Source organism: Lacerta agilis, chromosome 10, assembly GCF_009819535.1.
Source record: "Lacerta agilis isolate rLacAgi1 chromosome 10, rLacAgi1.pri, whole genome shotgun sequence".
Lineage (NCBI taxonomy): Eukaryota > Metazoa > Chordata > Lepidosauria > Squamata > Lacertidae > Lacerta > Lacerta agilis.
This window is the reverse complement of record NC_046321.1, coordinates 43,076,925-43,100,778: the sequence shown is the minus strand read 5'-3', so window position 1 is coordinate 43,100,778 and position 23,854 is coordinate 43,076,925. Positions and strand designations below refer to the sequence as shown.

Genomic DNA, 23,854 nt, shown 5'->3' with positions numbered 1-23,854 from the left:
TTTGTAGAAAATGCTTAATTTCCCATACGAGCTCTAGGTCTGGTGTCTCATTGATTTCATTGTCAACCAGTCCTTGACTTTATCTTTTGTCACCTTCGTTCTTCAGTCTCTCTCTTCATAGAAAGTGGTTTTGGTGTGGGTATTTATCAAAAATCTTACATAGATCAGTAACAAGAATTTCATCTCTGGAACCTACCAATCCTTGTTCCTTAATCGTTTTTTCACCTTTTCCATCTAATAGTGCAACCGCCTCCCTGTCTTGTTTCTGCTTCTGATGTACAGTGGTACCTTGGTTGTCAAACTTAATCTGTTCCAGGAGTCCATTCGACTCCTGGAACGGTTCGGAAACCAAGGCATGGCTTCCGATTGGCTGCAGGAGCTTCCTGAACTCAATCGGAAGCTGCAGAAGTTGTTCAGCTTCCAAAAAACGTTCGCAAACCAGAACACTCACTTCCAGGTTTGTGTTGTTCGGGAGCCAATTTGTTCAACAACCAAGGTACCACTGTATTATTATTTTAAAGTATTTTTATTGAAGATTTTCTTGATTTACAAAGGTATGTGCAATGTCTCTCTCGTATTTTTTCCATGTAATATTTTTACAAATGAAATAAATTAAGGTCATATGTGTGTGTGTGAATTGTTCATTAATGTACCAAGCAGACACGTACACAAGTGTATGGGCCACATGTGTGAAGTAGCACAAGGAAACAGCCCTGAAACCAATTTTCACCCCCAAACTGACAAAATGTTTCTGCAAGGAAGGAGGGGGTGAGAAAATTAAAATGATTACCATTTCAAAGGAATGGCCACACATACCCGGAAGGGCAATCAGAGAAGGCATTGCCAGGTAAACTGGCAGGCAGAAAGTAAACAAGGGCACTCAGATTTCTGTTGAAATCTGTTTGAGACTGCCTTCTTCTGTGATGTATGTGTGATGATTCTGGGGGTGGTCTTGAACTCCAGTGTGGGCAATTTCAATTTTCTATATAAGGCCAGGTGCTCCTTTGTTCTAGGTCTTTTCCACTATTCTCCTGTGTGTGGGGCAAACACCCTGTTGTAACAGCCTTAATAAAGATCAAGTTTACCAGCTGCTTTGCTTCTAAATATTCTCTGGTTGGCCTCTGTTATTTTACTCCTACCAATGGAGAACCTGTAAAGGACTCTACAAGGGCTCTTGTATACCCCATAAGGGAATAAGAGCAGATTTTGTTTATTACAGAAATCAGTTTCGTTTGTTGAGACATTAGGAAGAAAAGGGGGAAAGAGGTGGGCGGGATGGGGAGATAGGTGGGGTGGAGTGACAATGTTTCCATTTTACTTAATATATGTAGGGTTTGGTGTATTGATGTTTTTAGCAACACGTCCTCATTTTCTATTTTTAGTTTTATTGGCAACTTACATTTGTTTTGCAAGAGTCTCTCTTCCTCCCCCCCCCATTTGAGTAAAAGTTCCACTTTCTACTAAAAGAAGCATTGCATTTCTTAGTCTGACTCTCCGCATGATCCACACTGCTATTCTGTTATTTGTACCTTTGCTGAACATAGCAAATATTTTATTTGAGCTTTAAATACAATACAATACAATATTATATTATAAATAACCTCTAAGCACCCTGAAGAGATTTGACCGGGGGTAGCCAATATGCTGCTCCCCACGTTACTGAACTACAACTCCCAGCATTATAGTAGGACTGATGGGAGTTGGGAGTCCAGCAACATTTGGAGGGTGTCATGGTAGCTATCCCTGGATCTGAATATCCCGACTCTCAATTTCAGCCTATCCCTTTCATATATTTTTTTCCAAGTTTCCTCTTTTGAAATCAAATGTGACTGTCTGGGCTTTCTTGGTAATTTCCCACTTAGTAATTGCTACCCAACTGCTGACCAATACACTTGCCTAGCTGCTTTTGCAGAAAACTGTGCCTTTGGGAGCAAACAACACCTCTGGGGGCAAACAGCAGCTGGAAAATAGCAGCAACAAACTAGTAAGAGGCCCAGATCAGGAGCACATTCCCAAACAGGGCCATGTGGCTGTCTCCCACCTCCCAAAAAGTGACTATTTTATAAAATGTGTGAATTAAATAACATGTATTTTGACTCTCTCTCTCTCTCTCTGGCTCCAGTCCTACACATGCGTAACTGGGAGTATGACCCATTGTATACATTAGAGTAAACATGCATTGGATTGTGTTACATTTTGCTGACAGAGGAAGCCAAAACACTTAGCTAAATAATATTAAGCTTCACTTGGTTGTATCAGACAGTTAGGCTGCAATTCTGAACTCACATATAGGGGAAGGAGTAAGCCCAAATGAAACAAATGAGACTTAATTTTGAGGGCACATAGATATATAAGATTATTGCACTGTTTATATTTAAACTTTTGTGATTGCCTTCTGACAGGATCCGGAGCCCGTGTGAATGCTGCGTTCTTTAGCAGTTTTCAGTAAATAAAGTATTACTGTTGATTTTAAAAAGTTCACATACAGGCTATGTGAACAAACAAACAAACAAAAACCACCATCTACTTCCCTCGATTTACAGAAGATTCCTTGGCTAAGTCAGAAATTTATGTATGAGTAAACATATTACCAACTTTTCCCCCCCTCTGTTGGCTCATTTTGTATATATTAAGCTAGAAGGAGTGAGACATCTAAACATGATGTTCTTTCAGACATCAGGACAAACTTTGCTTTTATTCCTCTGGGAAATGAAAGCACTGAAAATAGCAATGTTGATCTAGCATTAAGTTCTGTCTATAACTGAAAGGAACAACAGGCCACTCTTTGTGTAGTGAGAATGTTTCAGTAGTCATTAGTGTATTTGGTAGAGATGTAACTTTCCTAACCAGTCAGCTACTTATTAGTTTTTATCACCAACCTTTCACGTTGATATAAGAAAAAATCTGCCCTTATTCCCTTATGGGGTATACAAGAGCCCTTTTAGGTTCTCCATCGGTAGGAGAATATAACAGAGGCCAACCAGAGAAGACTGAGAAGCAAAGTCTTTATTATCGCTGTTGCAACAGGGTGTTTTTGTAGGCAAAAAGACCTCGAACAATGGAGCGCAAGCTCCTATATAGACTTTTGAAATTGCCCCCCTCCAGCTCAAGACCACCCCTCCATACATCATACATACATCAGAATTACATCACAAATTGGGAGGGTCAGAGGAGGTAACCTGAGAATTCTCACACCTGTTGCCATCCCTCCTTGACCCCTCCCAGACACACATTTCTGCAAAACAAAAGGTTTCCTGCCCTGGCTGGTAGGGCTAATGCGAGGCTAATGGCTGTCCTTTGTGAGGGAAATGGCCCATCATCTGGCACTCAGGCAGAGGGCTGCTCACCTCCTCCCTCCTGGCAGAGAAAACGCCTGGTCAGCTGGGAGTCAAAAAATGGTGTCAGGCCTGCTGCTTCAGACATGTGGCCTTTTTTGTTTGGTACATTAATAAAAATTATTATATATAAATAAAAGACCTTAATATTCTTACAACAACGTCACAATGAAACTGTCTGCAAATCAGCTTGAGAGTCTCCAGAATACTCTTCATCCCTTTATGGCAACATCTACCCTAATGTGATGCATGTTTACTTATTTACTTAAGTTTGCTATGCAAGTTTACCTCTTTCAATATCTATGTAGTCCTTATCACCAAAAGAGGATTTTGTTGTGCTAAGGAAACAAACGGACTCAGGAGTGGTAATAAGGATAAGGTTGTTTTTGTAAGTGAAACTACCATAACATACACAGTGACCTGAAATCTAAGATACTTCCAGAAAGGTTACTGAGGAGTGACAGTCATTTATATCAGTACTAGAAGCTTGCTGACATGAGAGAGAGAGAAAGACATATAATAATTGGCTAACGTGCTATAAACGCTAAGGTAGACGCCATGCTAAACTTGTAATTAGAAAGAACATTAGGGTTTAAATAAATAATAAGAGCAGGGCATGGTTACCGGTAGTTTAATCAGAACTGCAGTGTCTGTGTGAAACTGAAGATTTAAACTCCCCACTACCACAATCCCCCTGCCCATCCATGTGGCTATGAGTTTTAGAAAAATGTTAAGCAAAGGGAGATTCCCCCTGACAAGCCCTAAGAGGAATGTGGGAGGAGATTTTTGTTGGAATTGCAACTGGGATATGAAAGATTAAACCTCACCGCCCCATGTGCTCTGCTCTCAATTCCTTCCTACACCTTAAAAAAGGTTTGTCACACTGCCTTTGTTTGACTCAATAGGGCAGAAAACCCTTATGCAAAACAGGCAAAAGTTGTTCCTGTCACAAGAGGGGAAACGGAGGGGGCTGGGGAAATGATGGTGTCAGCAAAGGAACAAGCTGCAAAGAAGCAGCTTGCATCCCTGAAACCAACCTAACCTCCACAACTGCTATTTGCAGCCAAAGGAAAGCTCCCACTTGGTGTCAATGGGAGTTTTTCTTCCATTACAGATTTATTTAACCATTTGTTCATTTTACAAAATGTATGTACTGTGGGTGGCGCTGGGGTTAAACCACAGAGCTTAGGGCTTGGCGATCAGAAGGTTGGCGGTTCGAATCCAGGCAACGGGGTGAACTCCCGTTGCTCAGTCCCTGCTCCTGCCCACCTAGCAGTTCGAAAGCACGTCAAAGTGCAAGTAGATAAATAGGTACTGCTCCGGCGGGAAGGTAAACGGCGTTTCCGTGCGCTGCTCTGGTTCGCCAGAAGCGGCTTAGTCATGCTGGCCACATGACCCGGAAGCTGTATGCCTGCTCCCTCGGCCAATAAAGCGAGATGAGCGCCGCAACCCCAGAGTTGTCCGTGACTGGACCTAACGGTCAGGAGTCCCTTTACCTTCCCCTACCGGTATGTACTGCTTGGTCAATAAAAGACCTCAAAGCAGTTACAAAGATAACAGGGGAAGAAGAACCAATCTGTTATGAAAAGGGAAAATAGCATAATGTTCTATAACTCTCTCTCTCTCTATATATATATATATACACACACACACACACACAGAGAGAGAGAGAGAGAGAGAGAGAGACTTTAGCCACTGGTAACTAAACATAGGCTCCAGGATGGAGGTGGTAAAGGGATGCTGTGGGCAGTGAAACAACCCCCTGATTCCTTACAACTAGGCTACAGTTGTACATAAATCAAAAGTTGTTTTCAAAAACAACATTTATTTCCTCTGATTTACAGAAGATTCCTGGGCTAAGTCAGAAATTTATGCATGAGTAAACATATTGCCAACTTTTTTTTTACTTTGCTGGCTCATTTTGTACCTATTAAGCCAGCAGACGTTTTAAAATATCTTGCAGAGAGCGGTGAAGATTCTTAAGCGAATGTACTCTGCCTGCTTCCAAAGACAGCAGTAATTATATGTATTCATTTTTAAAAAGAAAAAAAAATTACATACCGCTGTATCATAAAAATGTGTCACAGCAGTTTACAATATAAAAACATAAAAACCAAACAATAGCATCATAAAAAGTTAGAAGCAAAAGGAAATTAAAAGCAAACATCAAAAGACCATTGTGGGGAAAGTACTCTTAATTGCCTGCATAAGCTTCCTGGAATGGAAAAGCTTTTAGCAGGCATTGAAAAGTGTGACACAGAAGGTGCCGGCTGAGAAAGTTTGACACAGATCTTCAGTCCCAGAGTGTGGATCTGCTTGGGCATTTTCTATATTAAAACTCTATGCAATTTTCATGATCAGGTTTAGATTTAAAAAGCTTGCCCAATCTTAGCCCAATTTATAGAACAATTCCATGCATGTCTTCTAAGATATAAGTCCCACTGAATTCCATGGGACTTAACTCCCCGGCTAGTATGGAAGGAATATGGCCAGTTAAGGATGTTCACAAATATGTTAGTGCCTGCTAAGCCAAGGAAGTAAACCTTCGCTATGTAGTCATGCAAGTCCCTCTCTCTGTTTTGCATCCTTATGGCTCTTGGTAAGAGAGATGGGTTTTCAACATTCAAACACAGCACCTATGCCCAGCAATTAGAACTTGTATAGGCTTGGTTTCTTAACTAATAGCCAACCAATTTCAAGTTAGCAGTGCTCTGGATGCACAAATGGAACGGGAAGAGAAAGCTTTGAGATGTGGAAAAGCCCTTTGGCCCTTCTTTTGAAGATGTGTAATCCCCAGTGCTCCAGACAGAATATTATTCAAAGCTGGAAAAATAACTTTTTTTTTTTTAAAGGCTTACATACTGCTGCAGAGAGGAGTGGACAGTCTACCCCCTCGCCTTTTCAAGAGAAACATGAGTGTATATGTGCCATATATACAGAATAAATTTAGCTCGCACAACAAAACTTTCCCTCTCTCCCCTTCCCCAAATCTGCTCGGGATTTCCCATACTCCTCTGTAGCACTGGCAGGGATTTTGAGGGGGAGGGAGAGCAGTTGAAGGGGAAATTCTGTTGGATGAGCGAAAGTCCCTTCTATCATAGCAATAACTTTGTTGGATTCAACACTCACTTTTCTTTTTTTACCAAGTCCTGGGAATATTATGTCTCCCGCCTAGTATTTTGCAGATCTGATCCAGCCTGATGAAGGGATCTGAATAACCTGGAAGTTTGCTCATGATTTTGTGATGTTTTGGTTGGTTCTAATAAAGGTACTCCCCCCCCCCCCATTATTGATTTTGGGACACATCCACACAAAACATGCTTTCAGTGCATTGTACTGATAGTACCTTGCACAAGATAATAGAAGAATAGTAAGGAAGTATTGCCTTGTAATGATGTTCCATGATCAAAACTGAACATATTAAAATTCGTCTTCAACACTCGAGTACTAAAATGCATGAACTCTTGTTAATCCAATATTTATATTATTATTTTAGTAGCATTTGGTGGAAAGACAGGGTACAAATGTAACAACCAAAAGTACCATTTCCGCAATTCCCTTTAATGGGAAAAAGGAAGCTAGCCAGGCTATAGGAGGAACCCTTGTAATGTTTTAAATTATGCCTGCTTCTCTGCTCATTCCATACCAAGGGCACGGCAGTAGTAATAAAATGCAATCTTCGTAAATCACGCATATAAATTCAGCAATAACAGAGATGCTGAAATGACACTTCATCGTGAAACAGTTAATGCAGCCAGACAACACCCTGTACTTAGCAGAGACACAGACAGCACTCTTGAAGAGTTAGTTATCTGGGTCAGATTGTAATGGTTTCTTGAGCTGATATGAGGGGTAAAAGCAATGTACTGTTTCTCAAAGCAAATGGGTGTGTGATGAATATTTATGGGCACCAAAACATTAGAGGTGCAATCCCACCTAGCTTACATCCCTCCCCCACCCTACTACAGGGTCCAGCTAGGTGTGCAAGTTGTTTTAGCAAGGCTCACCTGAGTCGCAGCTTAATTCCAGCCACATCAATTTGGAACTACGACCCATCAGTTTCCATGGTTGTTCATTCCAAGTAAATGCAATTAAAATTAAGGTGTAAAAGGTGGGGAGGGGAAGAGAAGTAGAACGTGATCAGCTATGCAGGAAACTTAACTCACATTTTCTTTATTGAATGAACTACAACTGAGACCTGAAACTATTGCAATGTGGAGTACTCTTTTTGAGTGTTCAAGGATTCAACCTGCCATGCATTTTCATAAAATTTCTGTTTAATAGAACCTATTTCTCACTCCCCCTGGCTTTCCACCCCCACAACAGTTAGTCAGCATACTGTGAACACTAAGCATGTTTAGCCCTGTTTTGCTAAATATTTTTTTGTATTACTGAAACCTTAGGATCTCCACAGCCCGCTGAAAACTTGCTCTTGAGTGGATGCTGCTGCTTTGTCTCCAAAAGCAGAAATACATAGAAAATGAGTTTGCTCTTAATATGTGTACAGGATTCAAGGTTTTGTTTAGGCATGCACACATCAAAATACCTCATGACTATGGGCAGAGGAGAAGGAACGGATCCAGGAAGTGCAATAGGGATGCAAAGAAGGTGGCAAAGGAAGCTCGAGTGCCCACTGCCCAGGGCTCAGGGGGAAGGTTGGCCTCCACCATACAACCGAATGACAAAACAGGAGAAAGTAAAATGCTACACTACAGTGCTTTATTCAACTGGGAAGCAAGATGCCCCATTGGCTCTCACTATGTTTCCAAGCACAATTCAAAGTGTTGGTGCTGACCTCTAAAGCCCTGAACAGCCTCAGCCCACAGCCCAGTATACCTGAAGGAGCGTCTCAAACTCCCATCGTTCAGCCTGGACACCGAGGTCCAGCTCTGAGGGCCTTTTGGCGTTCCCTCACTGTGAGAAGTGAGGTTACAGGGAACCAGGCAGATGGCCTTCAAGGTAGTGGCGTCCGCCCTGTGGAACGCCCTCCCATCTGATGCCAAGGAATAAACAACGCTCTGACTTTTAGAAGACATCTGAAGACAGCCCTGTTTAGGGAAATTTTTAATGTTTGATGTTTTACTGTGTTTTTAATATTCTGTTGGGAGCCGCCCAGAATGGCTGGGGAAACTCAGCCAGGTGGGCAGGGTATAAACAATAAAAGAATATTATTATTATTCAATTGTTCTTCTAAACAGTTACAAAATAAGACACTGTGCATATTTCCCTTTAACATTTTCTACCCAAAATGATAAAATCACAGTAGCCGGTTCTTCCTGTTGAGAAGCCTCCGTGCATGCAATTACAGATTATTCCTAGCAAACCCAGATTAAACAGGATTATGTGGACAGATGATGCACTTCTCAAGAATGTAACTTTATGCTGTTTCTCTTAGAATAACTGTCATTCATTAGGCAAGGAAAAACTATTTGGTATTAATTTCACTATGACACTTGGAGCATGGCATAAATTTGCACAAGTACAAATAACTTGGTCCTAAATGGGTTTTCCTATGGCGCAACAAACAGACAGAGTACTCCGCCTGCCAGAACTCATTGGTTTATGTAGAGGTCAATTTAGATAGTGTGGTTTTTTTTAAGTCACCATGTATTAACTGTAGACAGCAGTTTATTTGCTGAGATAAAATTTACAACTCATTAAATAAAAAATACCGGTAATTACCTGTCAGTGAGCAGTTGTTGGCAAACTTCTTGTGTATTGTAATGAATAATTATCCAAATTTTGAATAAAACCGGCACTGACACCTGTTCACAATCTCATAATTATGCTGTCCCACCTAAAGCTAATCTACATCTAGAGGACAAACAACACACCACACTAGGAGGCCCATGATTTACCGGTAATATCCTGTCTTTCTATTCCATAGTGTGGGGCTACAAATTTGTTCAGAGCAGTAGCCTAGGTTATAGGGTTTAATCCTTTCATCTGTTCTGTTTTAGTAAGGGTGGGTGCCGGGAATGCAGGTTCCCTGTTTGCATTTCAGGAAGAAGAAGAAAAACACAAACACACACAGAGAAATATCAGCTCTGGTTCTCCCAGCATAATGTGTGGCTTGATCTTTATGCATCTGTTTGCTAGGGTAGTAAATGTGATTACTCCAGTTAATTTATGCCATGTTGATTGAAATGTACGTCTTAACAAGTATTAAGATGGAATGCTTAAGTGGAGGTAGTTACCACGTAGTTTCTGCCTTCTCTCTCAAAAGAGTATGTGAGCTGTACCATACTCAAACAGAACATCTAGAAGCAACTGGCTTCAGAACAAGTATTTACCTAAACCTAAGCAATTGCTTAGTGAACTAAAATGGACAGGAATGGGCGAATTCAGTTCGGATGACTATCATATCTACTACTGTGGGCAGGAATCCCGTAAAAGAAATGGAGTGGCCCTCATAGTCAACAAAAGAGTGGCGAAAGCTGTACTGGGATGCAGTTTCAAAAATGATAGAATGATCTCGATACGAATCCAAGGCAGACCTCTTAACATCACAGTAATCCAAGTTTATGCACCAACTACCGGTGCTGAAGAAACTGAAATTGACCAATTCTATGAAGACTTACAACACCTTATAGAAATGACACCAAAGAAGGATGTTCTTCTCATTATAGGGGATTGGAATGCTAAAGTAGGGAGTCAAGAGATAAAAGGAACAACTGGCAAGTTTGGCCTTGGAGATCAAAATGAAGCAGGGCAAAGGCTAATAGAGTTCTGTCAAGAGAACAAGCTGGTCATCACAAACACTCTTTTCCAACAACACAAGAGACGACTCTACACATGGACATCACCAGATGGGCAACATCGAAATCAGATTGATTATATTCTCTGCAGCCAAAGATGGAGAAGCTCTATACACTCAGCAAAAACAAGACCTGGAGCTGACTGTGGCTCAGATCATCAGCTTCTTATAGCAAAATTCCAGCTTAAACTGAAGAAAGTAGGAAAAACCACTGGGCCAGTAAGATTCAATCTAAATCCAATTCCTTATGAATACACAGTTGAAGTGAAGAACAGGTTCAAGGATTTAGATTTGGTGGATAGAGTACCTGAAGAACTGTGGATGGAGGCTCGTAACATTATACAGGAGACTGCAACGAAAACCATCCCAATGAAAAAGAAATGCAAGAAAGCAAAGTGGCTGTCCAATGAGGCCTTACAAATAGCGGGGGAGAGAAGACAAGCAAAATACGAGGGAGATCGTGAAAGATACAGGAAATTGAATGCAGATTTCCAAAGAATAGCAAGGAGAGACAAGAGGGCCTTTCTAAACCAGCAATGCAAAGAAATAGAGGAAAATAACAGAATGGGAAAAACCAGAGATTTGTTCAAGAAAATTGGAGATATGAAAGGAACATTTCGTACAAAGATTACCACAATTAAGGACAAAAGTGGAAAGGACCTAACAGAAGCAGAAGACATCAAGAAGAGGTGGCAAGAATATACAGAGGAATTATACCAGAAAGATATGGAGGTCTCATACACCCCAGGTAATGTGGTTGCTGACCTTGAGCCAGACATCCTGGAGAGTGAAGTCAAATGGGCCTTAGAAAGCCTTGCTAACAACAAGGCCAGTGGAAGTGATGATATTCCAGCTGAACTATTTAAAATTTTAAAAGAGGATGCTGTTAAGGTGCTGCACTCAATATGCCAGCAAGTTTGGAAAACTCAGCAGTGGCCAGAGGACTGGAGAAGGTCAGTCTACATCCCAATCCCAAAGAAGGGCAGTGCCAAAGAATGCTCCAACTACCGCACAATTGCACTCATTTCACACGCTAGCAAGGTTATGCTTAAAATTCTACAAGGCAGGCTTAAGCAGTATGTGGACCGAGAACTCCCAGAAGTGCAAGCTGGATTTCGAAGGGGCAGAGGAACCAGAGACCAAATTGCGAACATGCGCTGGATTATGGAGAAAGCTAGAGAGTTCCAGAAAAACATCTACTTCTGCTTCATTGACTATGCAAAAGCATTTGACTGTGTCGACCACAGCAAACTATGGCAAGTTCTTAAAGAAATGGGAGTGCCGGATCACCTCATTTGTCTCCTGAGAAATCTCTATGTGGGACAAGAAGCTACAGTTAGAACTGGATATGGAACAACTGATTGGTTCAAAATTGGGAAAGGAGTACGACAAGGCTGTATATTGTCTCCCTGCTTATTTAACTTATATGCAGAATTCATCATGCGAAAGGCTGGACTGGATGAATCCCAAGCCGGAATTAAGATTGCCGGAAAAAATATCAACAACCTCAGATATGCTGATGATACTACCTTGATGGCAGAAAGTGAGGAAGAATTAAAGAACCTTTTAATGAGGGTGAAAGAAGAGAGCGCAAAATATGGTCTGAAGCTCAACATCAAAAACACTAAGATCATGGCCACTGGTCCCATCACCTCCTGGCAAATAGAAGGGGAAGAAATGGAGGCAGTGAGAGATTTCACTTTCTTGGGTTCCATGATCACTGCAGATGGTGACAGCAGTCACGAAATTAGAAGACGCCTGCTTCTTGGGAGAAAAGCAATGACAAACCTAGATAGCATCTTAAAAAGCAAAGACATCACCTTGCCGACAAAGGTCCGTATAGTTAAAGCTATGGTTTTCCCAGTAGTAATGTACGGAAGTGAGAGCTGGACCATAAGGAAGGCTGATCGCCGTAGAATTGATGCTTTTGAATTATGGTGCTGGAGGAGACTCTTGAGAGTCCCATGGACTGCAAGAAGATCAAACCTATCTATTCTCAAAGAAATCAGCCCTGAGTGCTCACTAGAAGGACAGATCCTGAAGTTGAGGCTCCAGTACTTTGGCCACCTCATGAGAAGAGAAGACTCCCTAGAAAAGACCCTGATGTTGGGAAAGATGGAGGGCACAAGGAGAAGGGGACGACAGAGGATGAGATGGTTGGACAGTGTTCTCGAAGCTACTAACATGAGTTTGGCCAAACTGCGAGAGGCAGTGAAGGATAGGCGTGCCTGGCGTGCTCTGGTCCATGGGGTCAAGAAGAGTCGGACACGACTGAACGACTGAACAACAACAAAGCAATTGCTATTTTGAAATTTCATAGAATAGCATGGAGAGAGAAGGTGCCACTTACCAGCTATTGATATCATAGGACAGGTACTAGTCAGCAATCATACAACATAATTCCAAATAGTATGTTGAATTATAATAGGCAAGTTTTCTAGTAGGATAAATTAACAATAGCCACTAGCCAAGGAAAATGTAATTTGAGCATTCTGAAAGTGTTGTTTCCCCTCACAGCAAAATGTGCTAGCTGCAGAAAAGATATCTGGATCCCTCTCTAAACAAATCAGTACCAATTGCATATTGATTGCATAATAATAATGTAGAAGGGTCCTGGGGGGTGGGTTTAAAGTGGAACTTGTATCTTTTAAAAATAGCTTCTGGGTATTGCCCATGTATTGCAAAGTGCATTTCAAGTAGTTAATCATTCCAGTTATGGGTTAAATGGCATAAATATCCCCCAACCCCTCCAAAACAGTTTGAATGCCAGACTGTTCATTCAGAGAAATGATGAGAATATACTGCATTCGAGCGTATAGAAACAAATTGGTGACTCTGACTAGAAAAGGTTGATCTTGGATAGGTCCTGCCGAAAACCCCACTGTTGAGATATCACGGGGGTTTGGGCGTGGCGCACTCTGTCGGAAGAAGCCACTGGCGTGTGCCGCTAAGTCCCACTGTCATTTCAGCCCACCAACCTGTACTTTTAGGGGAGACTGGCAGTTAATACTTCTCTCCCACCCCCCATCCCACCCTTGGCACCTTGGGGGGGGGAGGGCGAGAGAAGCAGGAGCCGTACCTTGCACCGACTTGCCAATGCTATATAAGTGAGCGATGTTGCTGTGGTCCTTCTGCACAGCCTTCAGGAAAGCTTCCAGCTCCTTCGTGTGGTGGTAGTTGAAGTCCAGCGCGGCCACCAAAGGGAGCAGGAGCACGAGGCTGAGGGTGCCCATCTCCTGGAAAGAAGCAAGAGGAGCGAGCAAGTCAGGGCAGTGCGAAGAGAGGGAGGCGAAGAGGGTATATAAGAGAGCCCAGGGCGGCAGTGGAGCTCCTTGCCTTCTCCTCCTCCTCCTCTCCTCAGCGCTGGAGGCAAAAGTGGCACTTGGTGCCAGAGAGGCGCAAATTGCCCGCAGCGCCTCCTTTACCTCAGAAGCAACAGCAAAGGCGCTTCCCTCCTCGGAGCTCCGACGGGACTCGTCGCGCGCTTTGCTGTTGCCGCCACCCACGCTTCTAGCTGCTGCTCGCGCCGCTTCTGAGCGCAAACTGAGCCCGAGCGCTGCTCCGGGCGTTCCTGAAGAGGCGCTGGGCCAACCCCTCCGCGCGAGCCCCGCCCCGGGCTCGTTGAGTGACGCCGGAGGCAGCCAGTAAGCATGAGAAGGGACCCGCCCCTCTCTCCCAAGGTGTCCTTATCAAGCTCCGACCAGCCGTGCACCCGGCGGGCAGGTAAGTTGGCAACCTCCGGGCGGAAAGGATCGCGGCGGGCAAGTTGCTACGTGTGCAGGTGCCGGAAAGGCCTCCAGGGAGACCACCCCGGCACACTCCCAAAGCGACAGAGTTGAATCACGCCCCGCCGCCGGGGATTGGCGCGCTTCTTCTCTAATGTGGATCATAGAATTGGAAGGGGGACCCTCCGGAATCCGGATCATCTAGTCCAACTCCCTGCAATGCAGGGATATCATGCAGTTGTTCCATGCAGGGATCGAACCCGCGACCGTCGTATGATTCTAACAAACTGAGCTGCCCAGCTCCACCACTAGTCACAAACACATTCCACCACCGATTGCGCTGCAGCAAAAACCAAGCAGGGCCAAATTCGTGTGTCCCCCTCCCCTTGATACCTTTTTATTAGTATTCACATGAAAGATGGCAGAGCGTAAGAAAAGCCCTCTGGATCAAAATGTCCGTCATCACCATGTCCCCAAAAAGCTGGTCAGATGCCTACAATCCGAACACGCATGGGATGGTGTGTGCTCTCGCAATCGCCTTCCTCAGCAACAGACATTCCAAGGCTGTGATGTTGCAGGAGGCACTAACTACAGCACAGCCCTCCTGTCTAGTTTGCCATAAATAGCAATGAATGAATTTGTTTTATCATGAAAGCTTTGGAAGCTGTCCAGGTTGGAGGCCATCACCATATCTTGAGGCAGTGAGTTCCTTTGTTTAACTATTTGCTGCAAGGGCTTCCTTTTGCCTGTCTTGAATCTCTAACCGTTCAGCTTCATTGGCTGACTGCAGGGTATAATAATAATAATAATAATAATAGTAATAGTAATAATTTATACCCCGCCCATCTGGCTGGGTTTCCCCAGCCACTCTGGGCGGCTTCCAACAGAATGTTAAAATACAATAATCTATTAAACATTAAAAGCTTCCTTAAACATGGCTAGTTTCAGATGTCTTCTAAAAGTCTGGTAGTTGTTTTTCTCTTTGACATCTGGTGGGAGGGTGTTCCACAGGGCGGGTGCCACTACCGAGAAGGCCCTCTGCCTGGTTCCCTGTAACTTGGCTTCTCGCAGTGAGGGAACCGCCAGGCCAGAAGGCCCTCGGCACTGGACCTCAGTGTTCTAGTATTGTGTGAGAGATAAACTTCCATATTACCACTTTCCCCGCACCATCAACCTCTTATCATTGCCCTCCTTACTCAATCATTTTCTAAGCTAAAATAGCCCCAAACAGCATATCCTTCACAGTCCCTTTTGCTCAGGCCCTTTATCGTGTTGTTTGCACCTTTCAGCACTTTCTCCAGCTCTCCAGTATCCCTTTTGGGGCACAACAAAGACCAGAACTCTGCAAATTATTAAATGTGGTCACACCATTTGTATAAGGGCAATGTGATATTGGCAGTTTAATTTTAAATGATCCCCAACACGGGGGGGGGGGGGGGAATGCAAATTCCAACAGCCTTATACTGGGTTGACATTTTCATTAAGCTATCCACCACCATGCAATAAACTACCTCAATAAAGGTTTCTCTCTTGGAGATGAATCCTAGGAACTGTAGAGCTGAGGGTTGTCTAGTCTCAACCAAATCATATAAGACAAATGGCCATCCAACCTCAGCTTAAAAACCTTCAAGGAAGAAGAGTCCACCACCTCTCAGGGGGAGTATGTTCCACTGGTGAACAACTTTGGCTGTCAGAAAGTTCTCCCTGATGCTTAGTCCGAATGTCTTTTTTTTGGTAACTTGAATTTATTGGTTCAGGTCCTAGCTTTTGGAGCAGAAGAAAACAAGCTTGCTCCATCGTCCGACAGCCATTTGTGGGCCAGCATTTGATATAGGCATCCTAGCAGAAAATAAGTCTCACTGATTGTTTGCTAAGTCAATGAACCATTACTCATACTTGAGAAAGAGTAGTGGGATGAATAATTTATCTACATGTCACACACATATCAAGGCGCTTTTAAAAGGTGCACACTAAATGTTCAGATGTTCATATTCCCCAGTATGAAGTATCTAGTCCACAATGCATTGTGTACGAAACATTAAGGTTAACCCTTACTTAATTTTTTTTTATACAAGAGTTATCAGATGGGGAGTGCCTTTCATTTTTTAATAAGGTTGTAGATTAGAACACATGTGAGAATTAGAATGCATTTAGAACATTGAGATAAGATCGCATGCTACTGTTGTTAATACCTGCCATGAATACTCTAAGCCCTACAACTTGGAAATATGAGGCTAATTTCCAACAAACTAGAGGTTGCCAAGGTATGGATTTAGCAAAATAAGTACTTTTATTACCCAAAGAATCTCTGTGTTTGAAGTTGAATCTCTGTCCCCATGTGATGAATAAGAAAATGAGAGTAGCTGTGAGTGAGGGAAGTTGTAGAACATACAGTCCTGCTCTGTGTCAAGCGAGCCCAGGTCAGCCACAGGGCAGGGAAGCACAGAAGACACAGAATGCAATTAGCTTTTTATTAACAGAAAATAACAACACAGTAGAGTCCTCTGGTTTGTCTTAACCCAGCTGAGACGTTGCTGAAACTGACCACTAGCCCCGCCCTTCCCCCCTCTAGACTCTCACTCTGGACCCCTCCAAAGCAAAGGAAGACTGCACCAAGAGAGTGGGCTCCTCTTCTGGGCCTGTCTAGCCCATTGCTCAGCAATGTGCAGGACTCTCCTTGAGTGGAGTATCAGAGGGGGAGGAGAGCCAGCAAGACAGACTGTTCTGCTGCTATGTAGCAAGGGTAGCCTCTGACTCCTCTCTATCCGAGTCTGCGCTCACACTGTGACTCTCAGCCTCTAACCCTGCCTTGGAAGGACATCCTTCTCTGGACCTCCCTTGATGGCTCAAACCTCCTGCTTCTAGCACCTCTCAGCTCATGCCTTCTGCAGACTGCTCTCCAGTGTCCCACCACCAGGATCTAAGTCGTCTTCTTCTGTGTCCTCCCCAGGGGACTCTTGTCCAGGCAGTTCCCACCACTCTTCCTCAACCAGCCAGTCCCTGACATCTTGCCACTGGATGCTATTCCACATCTATATCAGCCTTCTGTGGCATAACATAGACACAATCCTACACACATATAACAACAAAGTAGAAAACAAAACCATACCAGAAGAAAGGAGAGGTGTTGTAGCAGCGACAAGGGTCATGCTCGCAATGTCCATGGTAACTCCTGCACCACTTACCACTCATAACATTGTGCACCGATGATGTCCTCATATCACCCAGGCAGAGAACACACTGGTGAACTCATGGCAACCAGAGAATTCCCCCATGTTGTAACAGAACCTAGAACACACACTGAACTCTGTACAACCAGGTAGCCAGGGAGGAAACCACATTAAATAAGGGAAGACCCACAAGCTCCTAGTTTCCACTTAAATATGTAGGCAGTGCCCCACTAAGAACCAGGCCAACATATACAGCCAGGTGCCTGGAGAAGGAACGAGAAAGCCCCTTCGCTCAGTTGGTAGAGGGAATCAATGGAGAACCTACAGGTGGAGGCCAGAGGCCAGCTGTGGGAGCAGTGCTCCCACGTTGTCAGCTGTCGGAAAACTCAACGTGGTACCGGTATGTGCTCTGCTTCCCTTCCTTCCCAGCACATCCCATTCATGCAGCAGCTTTCCCAGTGGGTGCCACTGACAGCTGGTGCTGTTTCCGGAAAGGAGGAGCATGCTGGGTCCTGGGAATGATGATCCACCAGCCTCTAGGACACACCTAGAGACTGACACCCCATCACCCATCTCCCTTAACTCAGCAGCACAGCCTGCAAACTCTATTTTCCTTTGCGTTGGCATTTTCGGGTAATTGTTTATAGTGGGGTACAAGTGGCTTTTTTTTAAAAAAAAATATTCTATGCTTACAGTGCCATTTTAATCTTATTAGGCCCCCTTTATCCTCTGCTCCAAAGCATCTGATCCCCCGAGACTGTGAAGACAGAGATGGAGAACTTGTGGCCCTGCAGATGTTGTTGAACTACAAACCCATCTGAAGTACTAGTCTATGCATTATGTGTTCCTTCTCACCAGAGCCTGGAGCAGTTCTAGTTAAGGTTTTATAAGCCCGGGAGCCCTGAGGCCACTGAAGATAGAGATTTCTGGTGGGCTTTCCTTATGCCTTATGTGTACTAAGGGTTTGTTCTGAATAAAGTACCGGTAGATTGGTCACCATCCTTCATGTAAAGAGCACCTCTTACACTTACACCATCACCCATTACCTTTCTTGCTGGGCTGATGGGAGTTCCTTCTGGCTTTACTTGGTCTTCTGCTTTTTTTTCCAGAGGTCCCTCAGCTCCATTTCATCAGCTTGCCTAAGGAACAGGTTTACCAGGCAGAATTCACAGTCCATTGACTCTGCTTCCCAATGTGCTACTATTGCATGATGATGGCCAGCTGGAAAATAGCAACAGAAGGTAGGGTGTGTAGACACAATTTTTCATTTACTCAATAAATGCCCTTGATATACTATGGAAAGCGGCGCCGTTTGGTTTTTTCCATTCATTCCTCTAAAACTGAACTCATAGGAGGGATCAGGCTATCATAAATTCCATTGCAGTGTATACTTAGTAGGAGAAACGCACACAGATTAGTGCAAGACAATGAGGAGCAAACAGATACAGCATAGCATAACATATTATTGCCCCGATACCACTCAAAATAGCAGAAAGGATTATACTGAGATCCCTCTAATTGAAGAAGAAACTTCATTTTAATCCAGCTGTGAAAAATCAACTTGTATATTTCGCAACCCTTTGCTGCAGCTAGGGTAGCAATTAAAAATGACTTCCTACTGAAAATATCTGGTATTAAAATATTTTTCTAGTGTTTGGAATGATGGATCACTATCATGTCATGCAGGGATGAGTTAAGGCAAGCATACATGCTTGGAGCTGTGTGCATGACTCACAAAGATAGCCTAACCAATCACACTCTAGCTGAATTACAAAGAATGCATAGAGCAGTAGGACAAATGTGCAGTGTTCCTACATTTTGTTCTAGAAAAATAATGCAGTGCTGCTAAGTCTCAACTAGCAGCTTGAAGCTGGTCATCTGATTAACTAATCTTGTGGTCAGGATGGGGAAGACAAGGTAATCTACCACACCACATGCTGATTCCAGCACACTTACCTGATAAACAGAAGATGATTGCCAGGTGTCCCCAGAGCAGTGTAAGTTTAGGTGCATGGGCTTAGTTAAAAATGTAGGGTTTCATTTTATGTGTGGGCAAACACAAATGTGTGGGGTGGGCCTATGGAAGACGAGGACATCATCTGGAGATAGAGGATGGGAAAGAGATAACTTGGGGCTTCTGATCTTGTCAGACTCTGGTGCTTTCAGCAATTTTGATGAAAGACTAGCACTCCTTTATGTACCTGTTGCATATATAAATAACAATTGGACACCTGATATCTCGTCCGCTGGGCAGTGCTACTGAATATGATACCAGCAGGTCTCATAATCTATCCCAGAGGTAGGGAACTTCAGGCCAGTGGACAAAATTTGGCCTGCCACGCCTCTTCATTTGACCTGCAAGAACATTTTGGCCAAACCATGTCCACCTGGTTTCGTTTATTTTATTTCGGCTTTAAGCCATAGACATCACAAACAAGAACAGAGAAAACAAGCACATTCTGATTTACAATTACTAACAACAAAATAGGTTAAAATATATACAAATTAAATAAATTATAATGGAAATTTAAAAATGTCAAGTTGTGTATAAACAATCCATTGCGTCTCTTGAGTGTCACTACTGAGGTTAAAAAATTTGCCGTTTGTAGAGTTACAATCGTATCAGATTCTTGCAACAAAAGAGCAAGATGAGACTCTTCCAAATACCCCGGCAGTTTTTGAATTAGTGGAAGCAATAAATTCTTTCAGGCAGCACAATATAGAGGGCAAATAAACACCAAGTGATGTAGGGTTTCAATCGAGCGGTTATCACAGGCATATAAATCCAAGACTTGGCCCTTAGAAAATCTATGAAAAAGGACATTTGAGGGGAAGACATTAAAACGTGCTTTAATAAAAGCAAAGTGGTGGCTAGCAATAGAGAGAGATGTTAAATAAGCTGGCACTTGCAATGAGGGAACAATGCCCAGGTGTCGCGGTGAGCATGTCCCCCCAACAAGCATAAAATTACGTTGCATCTCTATGTCGTCCAATCTTTGGGTAATAATTTTTTTTGCTATAGTGAGATCATAATTCATAATTTCTAGAGGCGAGATTCCAATAAGCGATAGTTTGGCATGGATCTTACCAGCCCAAGGGCTAGTGAACTCATCTCGCCATAGGCATTGGGCTAGATAATAATTAGGTAATCTGTGCCAAAGTGTTAACCAATAGATAAAAACACGTTTCCACAGAAGTGTCTCCAAGGAAGACATCCTCAATTCCACACGTATGGCCTCATTACTCACACAGGTGGGAACTTTCAGGAGACGCCGGAGGAACTGGCTTTGGAGGGATTCCAGACAGGAGAAATTTGCCAAGGTAGCCCAAAGTGGCACCGCATAACATGGCGTGGTAACTATTCTCAATTTATGCACCCCGAGGGCACATGTAGGGCACCATCCGTGAAGTAGAATTGGAGCAGTGCAAACATCAGGGCTTTCGCTTTATTAAGAAGATACTGAATCTGCGCTATCCATTTCATGTTTTGTTGAAAAAGTATGCCTAAGTATTGGAACTTGGTGACTTGTTCCACGACCACTCCATCAAGCTTCCAAGTATATTGTTTCTGACTTCTGGATAAAATCATTATTTTAGTTTTGGAATGATTAATGACTAGATGGTTAGATTGACAGTAGGAAGCAAAGGTCTTCAGTGCTCTATTTAGACCAACTCGGGAGTACGAAAGAATTACTGCATCATCTGCATATAAGAGTAGTGGGCATCGATAGTCCGCGAGGCGGGGGGCATGGATATTGGCAGTTGACTCAGCTAGGGGTTTTCTCATGTCGCTTATATACAAGTTAAAAAGAAGTGGAGCCAATATACAGCCTTGTCGGACTCCTCTATTTATAGGCACTCTGTTCGTAAGTCCACCCACCCCACACCTGACATGATTATGTAATATCAGGTGTGTGGCAGGTAAGGACGGGGCTTCAAAGGAACAACCAGAAGCTTAAAGTGAGCTCCTTGTGGATCCTCTGCTGGAGAAAGGCACACTCCCACCAAGTGTCCCTTGCTCCAGGAGGGGGAAGCACTTTCCATCAAAACAGCTGTTAAAGTGGAAGAAAAAATATCCAGTGGAAACTGATTCTCTCTCCTACCAGCATGGGCCTTTCAAACTCCCCACACGGTACTTTGAAGTCCGCCCATTTTGCCCACAGGCATGTCTTTGAGGGGACACCAGGAGTAAATTATTCCTGCTGAGCGTTGCTCAAGCAATGAGGTCTTTACAGGCTCTGGTGTGATCTGGCTTTCTGGCTTGCCCTTTGTACAGCCTCATTTGTCTTGTCTTGTGATCCTGACTTCCTCTTCGGACCCGACTACCAGCTGGGCTCGAGGAAGTGTGCAGTGCAAGTTTCACTGATTAAGTTTCCAAGTTCAGGTTAAAAATGGTTTCAATTCAGGCCCTCGTGACATGAATGGTATTCTAAAGTTTTATTCTCCAATGTTTTAATTTATGTTCAGAATTGTGTATATTCTGTGTTTTAAGGCGCCAGACGTGGTGAAAAGCTCAGTATACTTCTAAAAATCTGTATTAAAAAAAGATCTCATCAGTAGCAGCCCTGTGACCGGGCTAATAGCTCAGCAGAAAAGAACAAAGCAAAAGGATACAAGCATTGTGGGAAAGGAAGTTTATGTGCAATCCTATCCCAGCAATGAGCCTACATTAAGGATAGAACTGTTCTTTTTTACATTCTATCCATGAGAATGTTCCACTGGTTACACTCGCCAATTAAAACAAAACTAACATGCCAGTATAACTGATGGGACATGGTGCTCCAATTATAAACAGATCGTGGCATCTCTGGTGCAAACTTTAGTTACCTACAAAATAACTTCTCACTTCTAGTTTCTTTCTTTTTTTTTTTTTTAGTTTTTAACTTTATTGCATCATATGACATAGCTTTACATTACAATGTTCATACACCAATACAAATATAACAAATACATTCTGTTTATATATAAAGGAAAAGGCCTTGTACATCTCAAATAAATTAGCCTCTATCATTTTGATTACTGTTCTCGATGTTTATCAATTAAACTCAGTCATCCTTTTATTTATCTCCATCAAACCCAGCGTATTATGTTATTTACAAACCCATATGTAAGGCTAAGTGTAAAAAAAAAAAAAAAAGGAAAAGGAAAAGGAGGAAAAAAAAGAAAAAAAGGAAAAAAAACCACACACACACCAATAAACAAAAAGAAAAGAATAGATTAAAAAATGAAGAAAAGTATAAAAAAAAGGCCCACCCCCCTTTGACTTCCTGTCGAACCCGTCCGCATGACTAACTCTCATTTACGAGTGTAGCCCATATGTTTATCTCTCTTTATATCCATTCTGCAACACTACGTTATCTACCAGTACCGAATTTTAAATTCCTAACCCTCCCTTTTTCTTCCCTTCCATTTTACCAAGGTTATTGAAAAGCAATCATTTGTATCTGCCCCCTGCTGTATTTCTTAACGTACGCCGTATATCTAACCCAACTTTCTTGAAAATTCTGCTTTGATCTTCCTCTCATATTGTTTGTTATCTGGGCCATTTCTGCTAATTCCTGCAATTTACTTTGCCATTCTGAAATTGTAGGCACCTCTTGTTCCTTCCACCTCCCAGCAATTAGGATTCTGGCAGCCGCTGTAGCATACAGGAAGACCTCTCTCAGGTTCTTTGGTATTTCTTTGTCCATTATACTTAGTAACATAATTTCTGGTTTTTTTTGGAAATTAATTCCTAATATTTTTTTGAGTTCATCGTGGATCAGTCCCCAAAACGCTTTTATTTTCTGGCATGCCCACCACATATGGAACATACCTCCATTACTCTCCCCACATCTCCAACATGCGCTAGTAACTCCTTTATATATCTTTGACAATCTTAAAGGTGTTAGGTACCATCTATGTTGAACTTTCATCATGTTTTCTTTTATACTTGACGAGACTGTAAAGTTCATATTAACCTTCCATAGATGTTCCCATTCGCTCATCATAATAGGCCGTCCAATATCTTGAGCCCATCTTACCATAAAGTTTTTAACTGTCTCCTCCATTACTTCCCACTCTAATAAAAGCTGGTAACTTTTCAAAATTATCTTGTAGTTGTTGTTTATTACCTCCACCTCTAGCTTTGTTGGTTCACTGGGGAATCCTACCTTTTTGTCCTGTTGAAAGACTCCGTGTAATTGATGATAATCCAGCCACCCGCCCAGTTGATCTTTTATTTCCTCATATTCTCTTAACCTAATCTCTCCTTTATCTTTTATTATTAGCGAGTTGTATGTAAGCCAGCTGGCTTTCGTATTTGTTCTTTTAACTGCTTTTGCCTCTAAGGGTGATATCCATTTTGGGGTCTTAGGTTCTAGTATTCTTTTGTATTTCTCCCAGGTTTTATATAGCGCGTTCCTAAAGATGTGACTTGTAAAGTTTTTATGCACAGCAGATTTACCGTACTGTAAATACGCATGCCAGCCGAACCTTAGGTCGTGGCCTTCTATATCTAACAATTCGTTATCGTTGAGAATAAACCACTCCTTTAGCCATACCATACATACAGCCTCGTAATATAGTTTTAGATCGGGGAGACCAAATCCACCCCGATCTTTCCTATCTATTAAGACTCTGTGTTTTATCCTTGGCCTCTTGCCCGCCCACACAAATTTTGATAATTCCTTCTGCCATTCCTCTAGACAAGTTGTTTTCCCAATTACTGGGATGGTCTGGAATAGAAAAAGCAGCTTAGGCAGGATATTTAATTTAATTGCCGCTATCCTTCCCAAAAGTGAGAGTTTCAATTTATTCCATAATAATAAATCTTTTTTAATCCCTTGCCAACAGCTCTTATAGTTGTCTTCAAAGAGGTTGATGTTT

At 42.7% G+C, this 23,854-nt stretch overlaps 1 protein-coding gene across 1 annotated transcript in view; it reads right to left on the bottom strand.

Annotated features, from left to right (window-relative positions):
- The window catches only part of CPM (carboxypeptidase M), a 33,075-nt gene extending 19,469 nt beyond the window's left edge, over positions 1–13,606 (bottom strand). The window contains 2 exon segments of the mRNA XM_033162903.1: positions 13,172–13,328; positions 13,518–13,606. Of these exon segments, the coding sequence (XP_033018794.1) occupies positions 13,172–13,325 (154 nt within the window). The 5' untranslated portion in view covers positions 13,326–13,328; positions 13,518–13,606.
- Between the last annotated feature and the right edge of the window lie 10,248 nt (positions 13,607–23,854).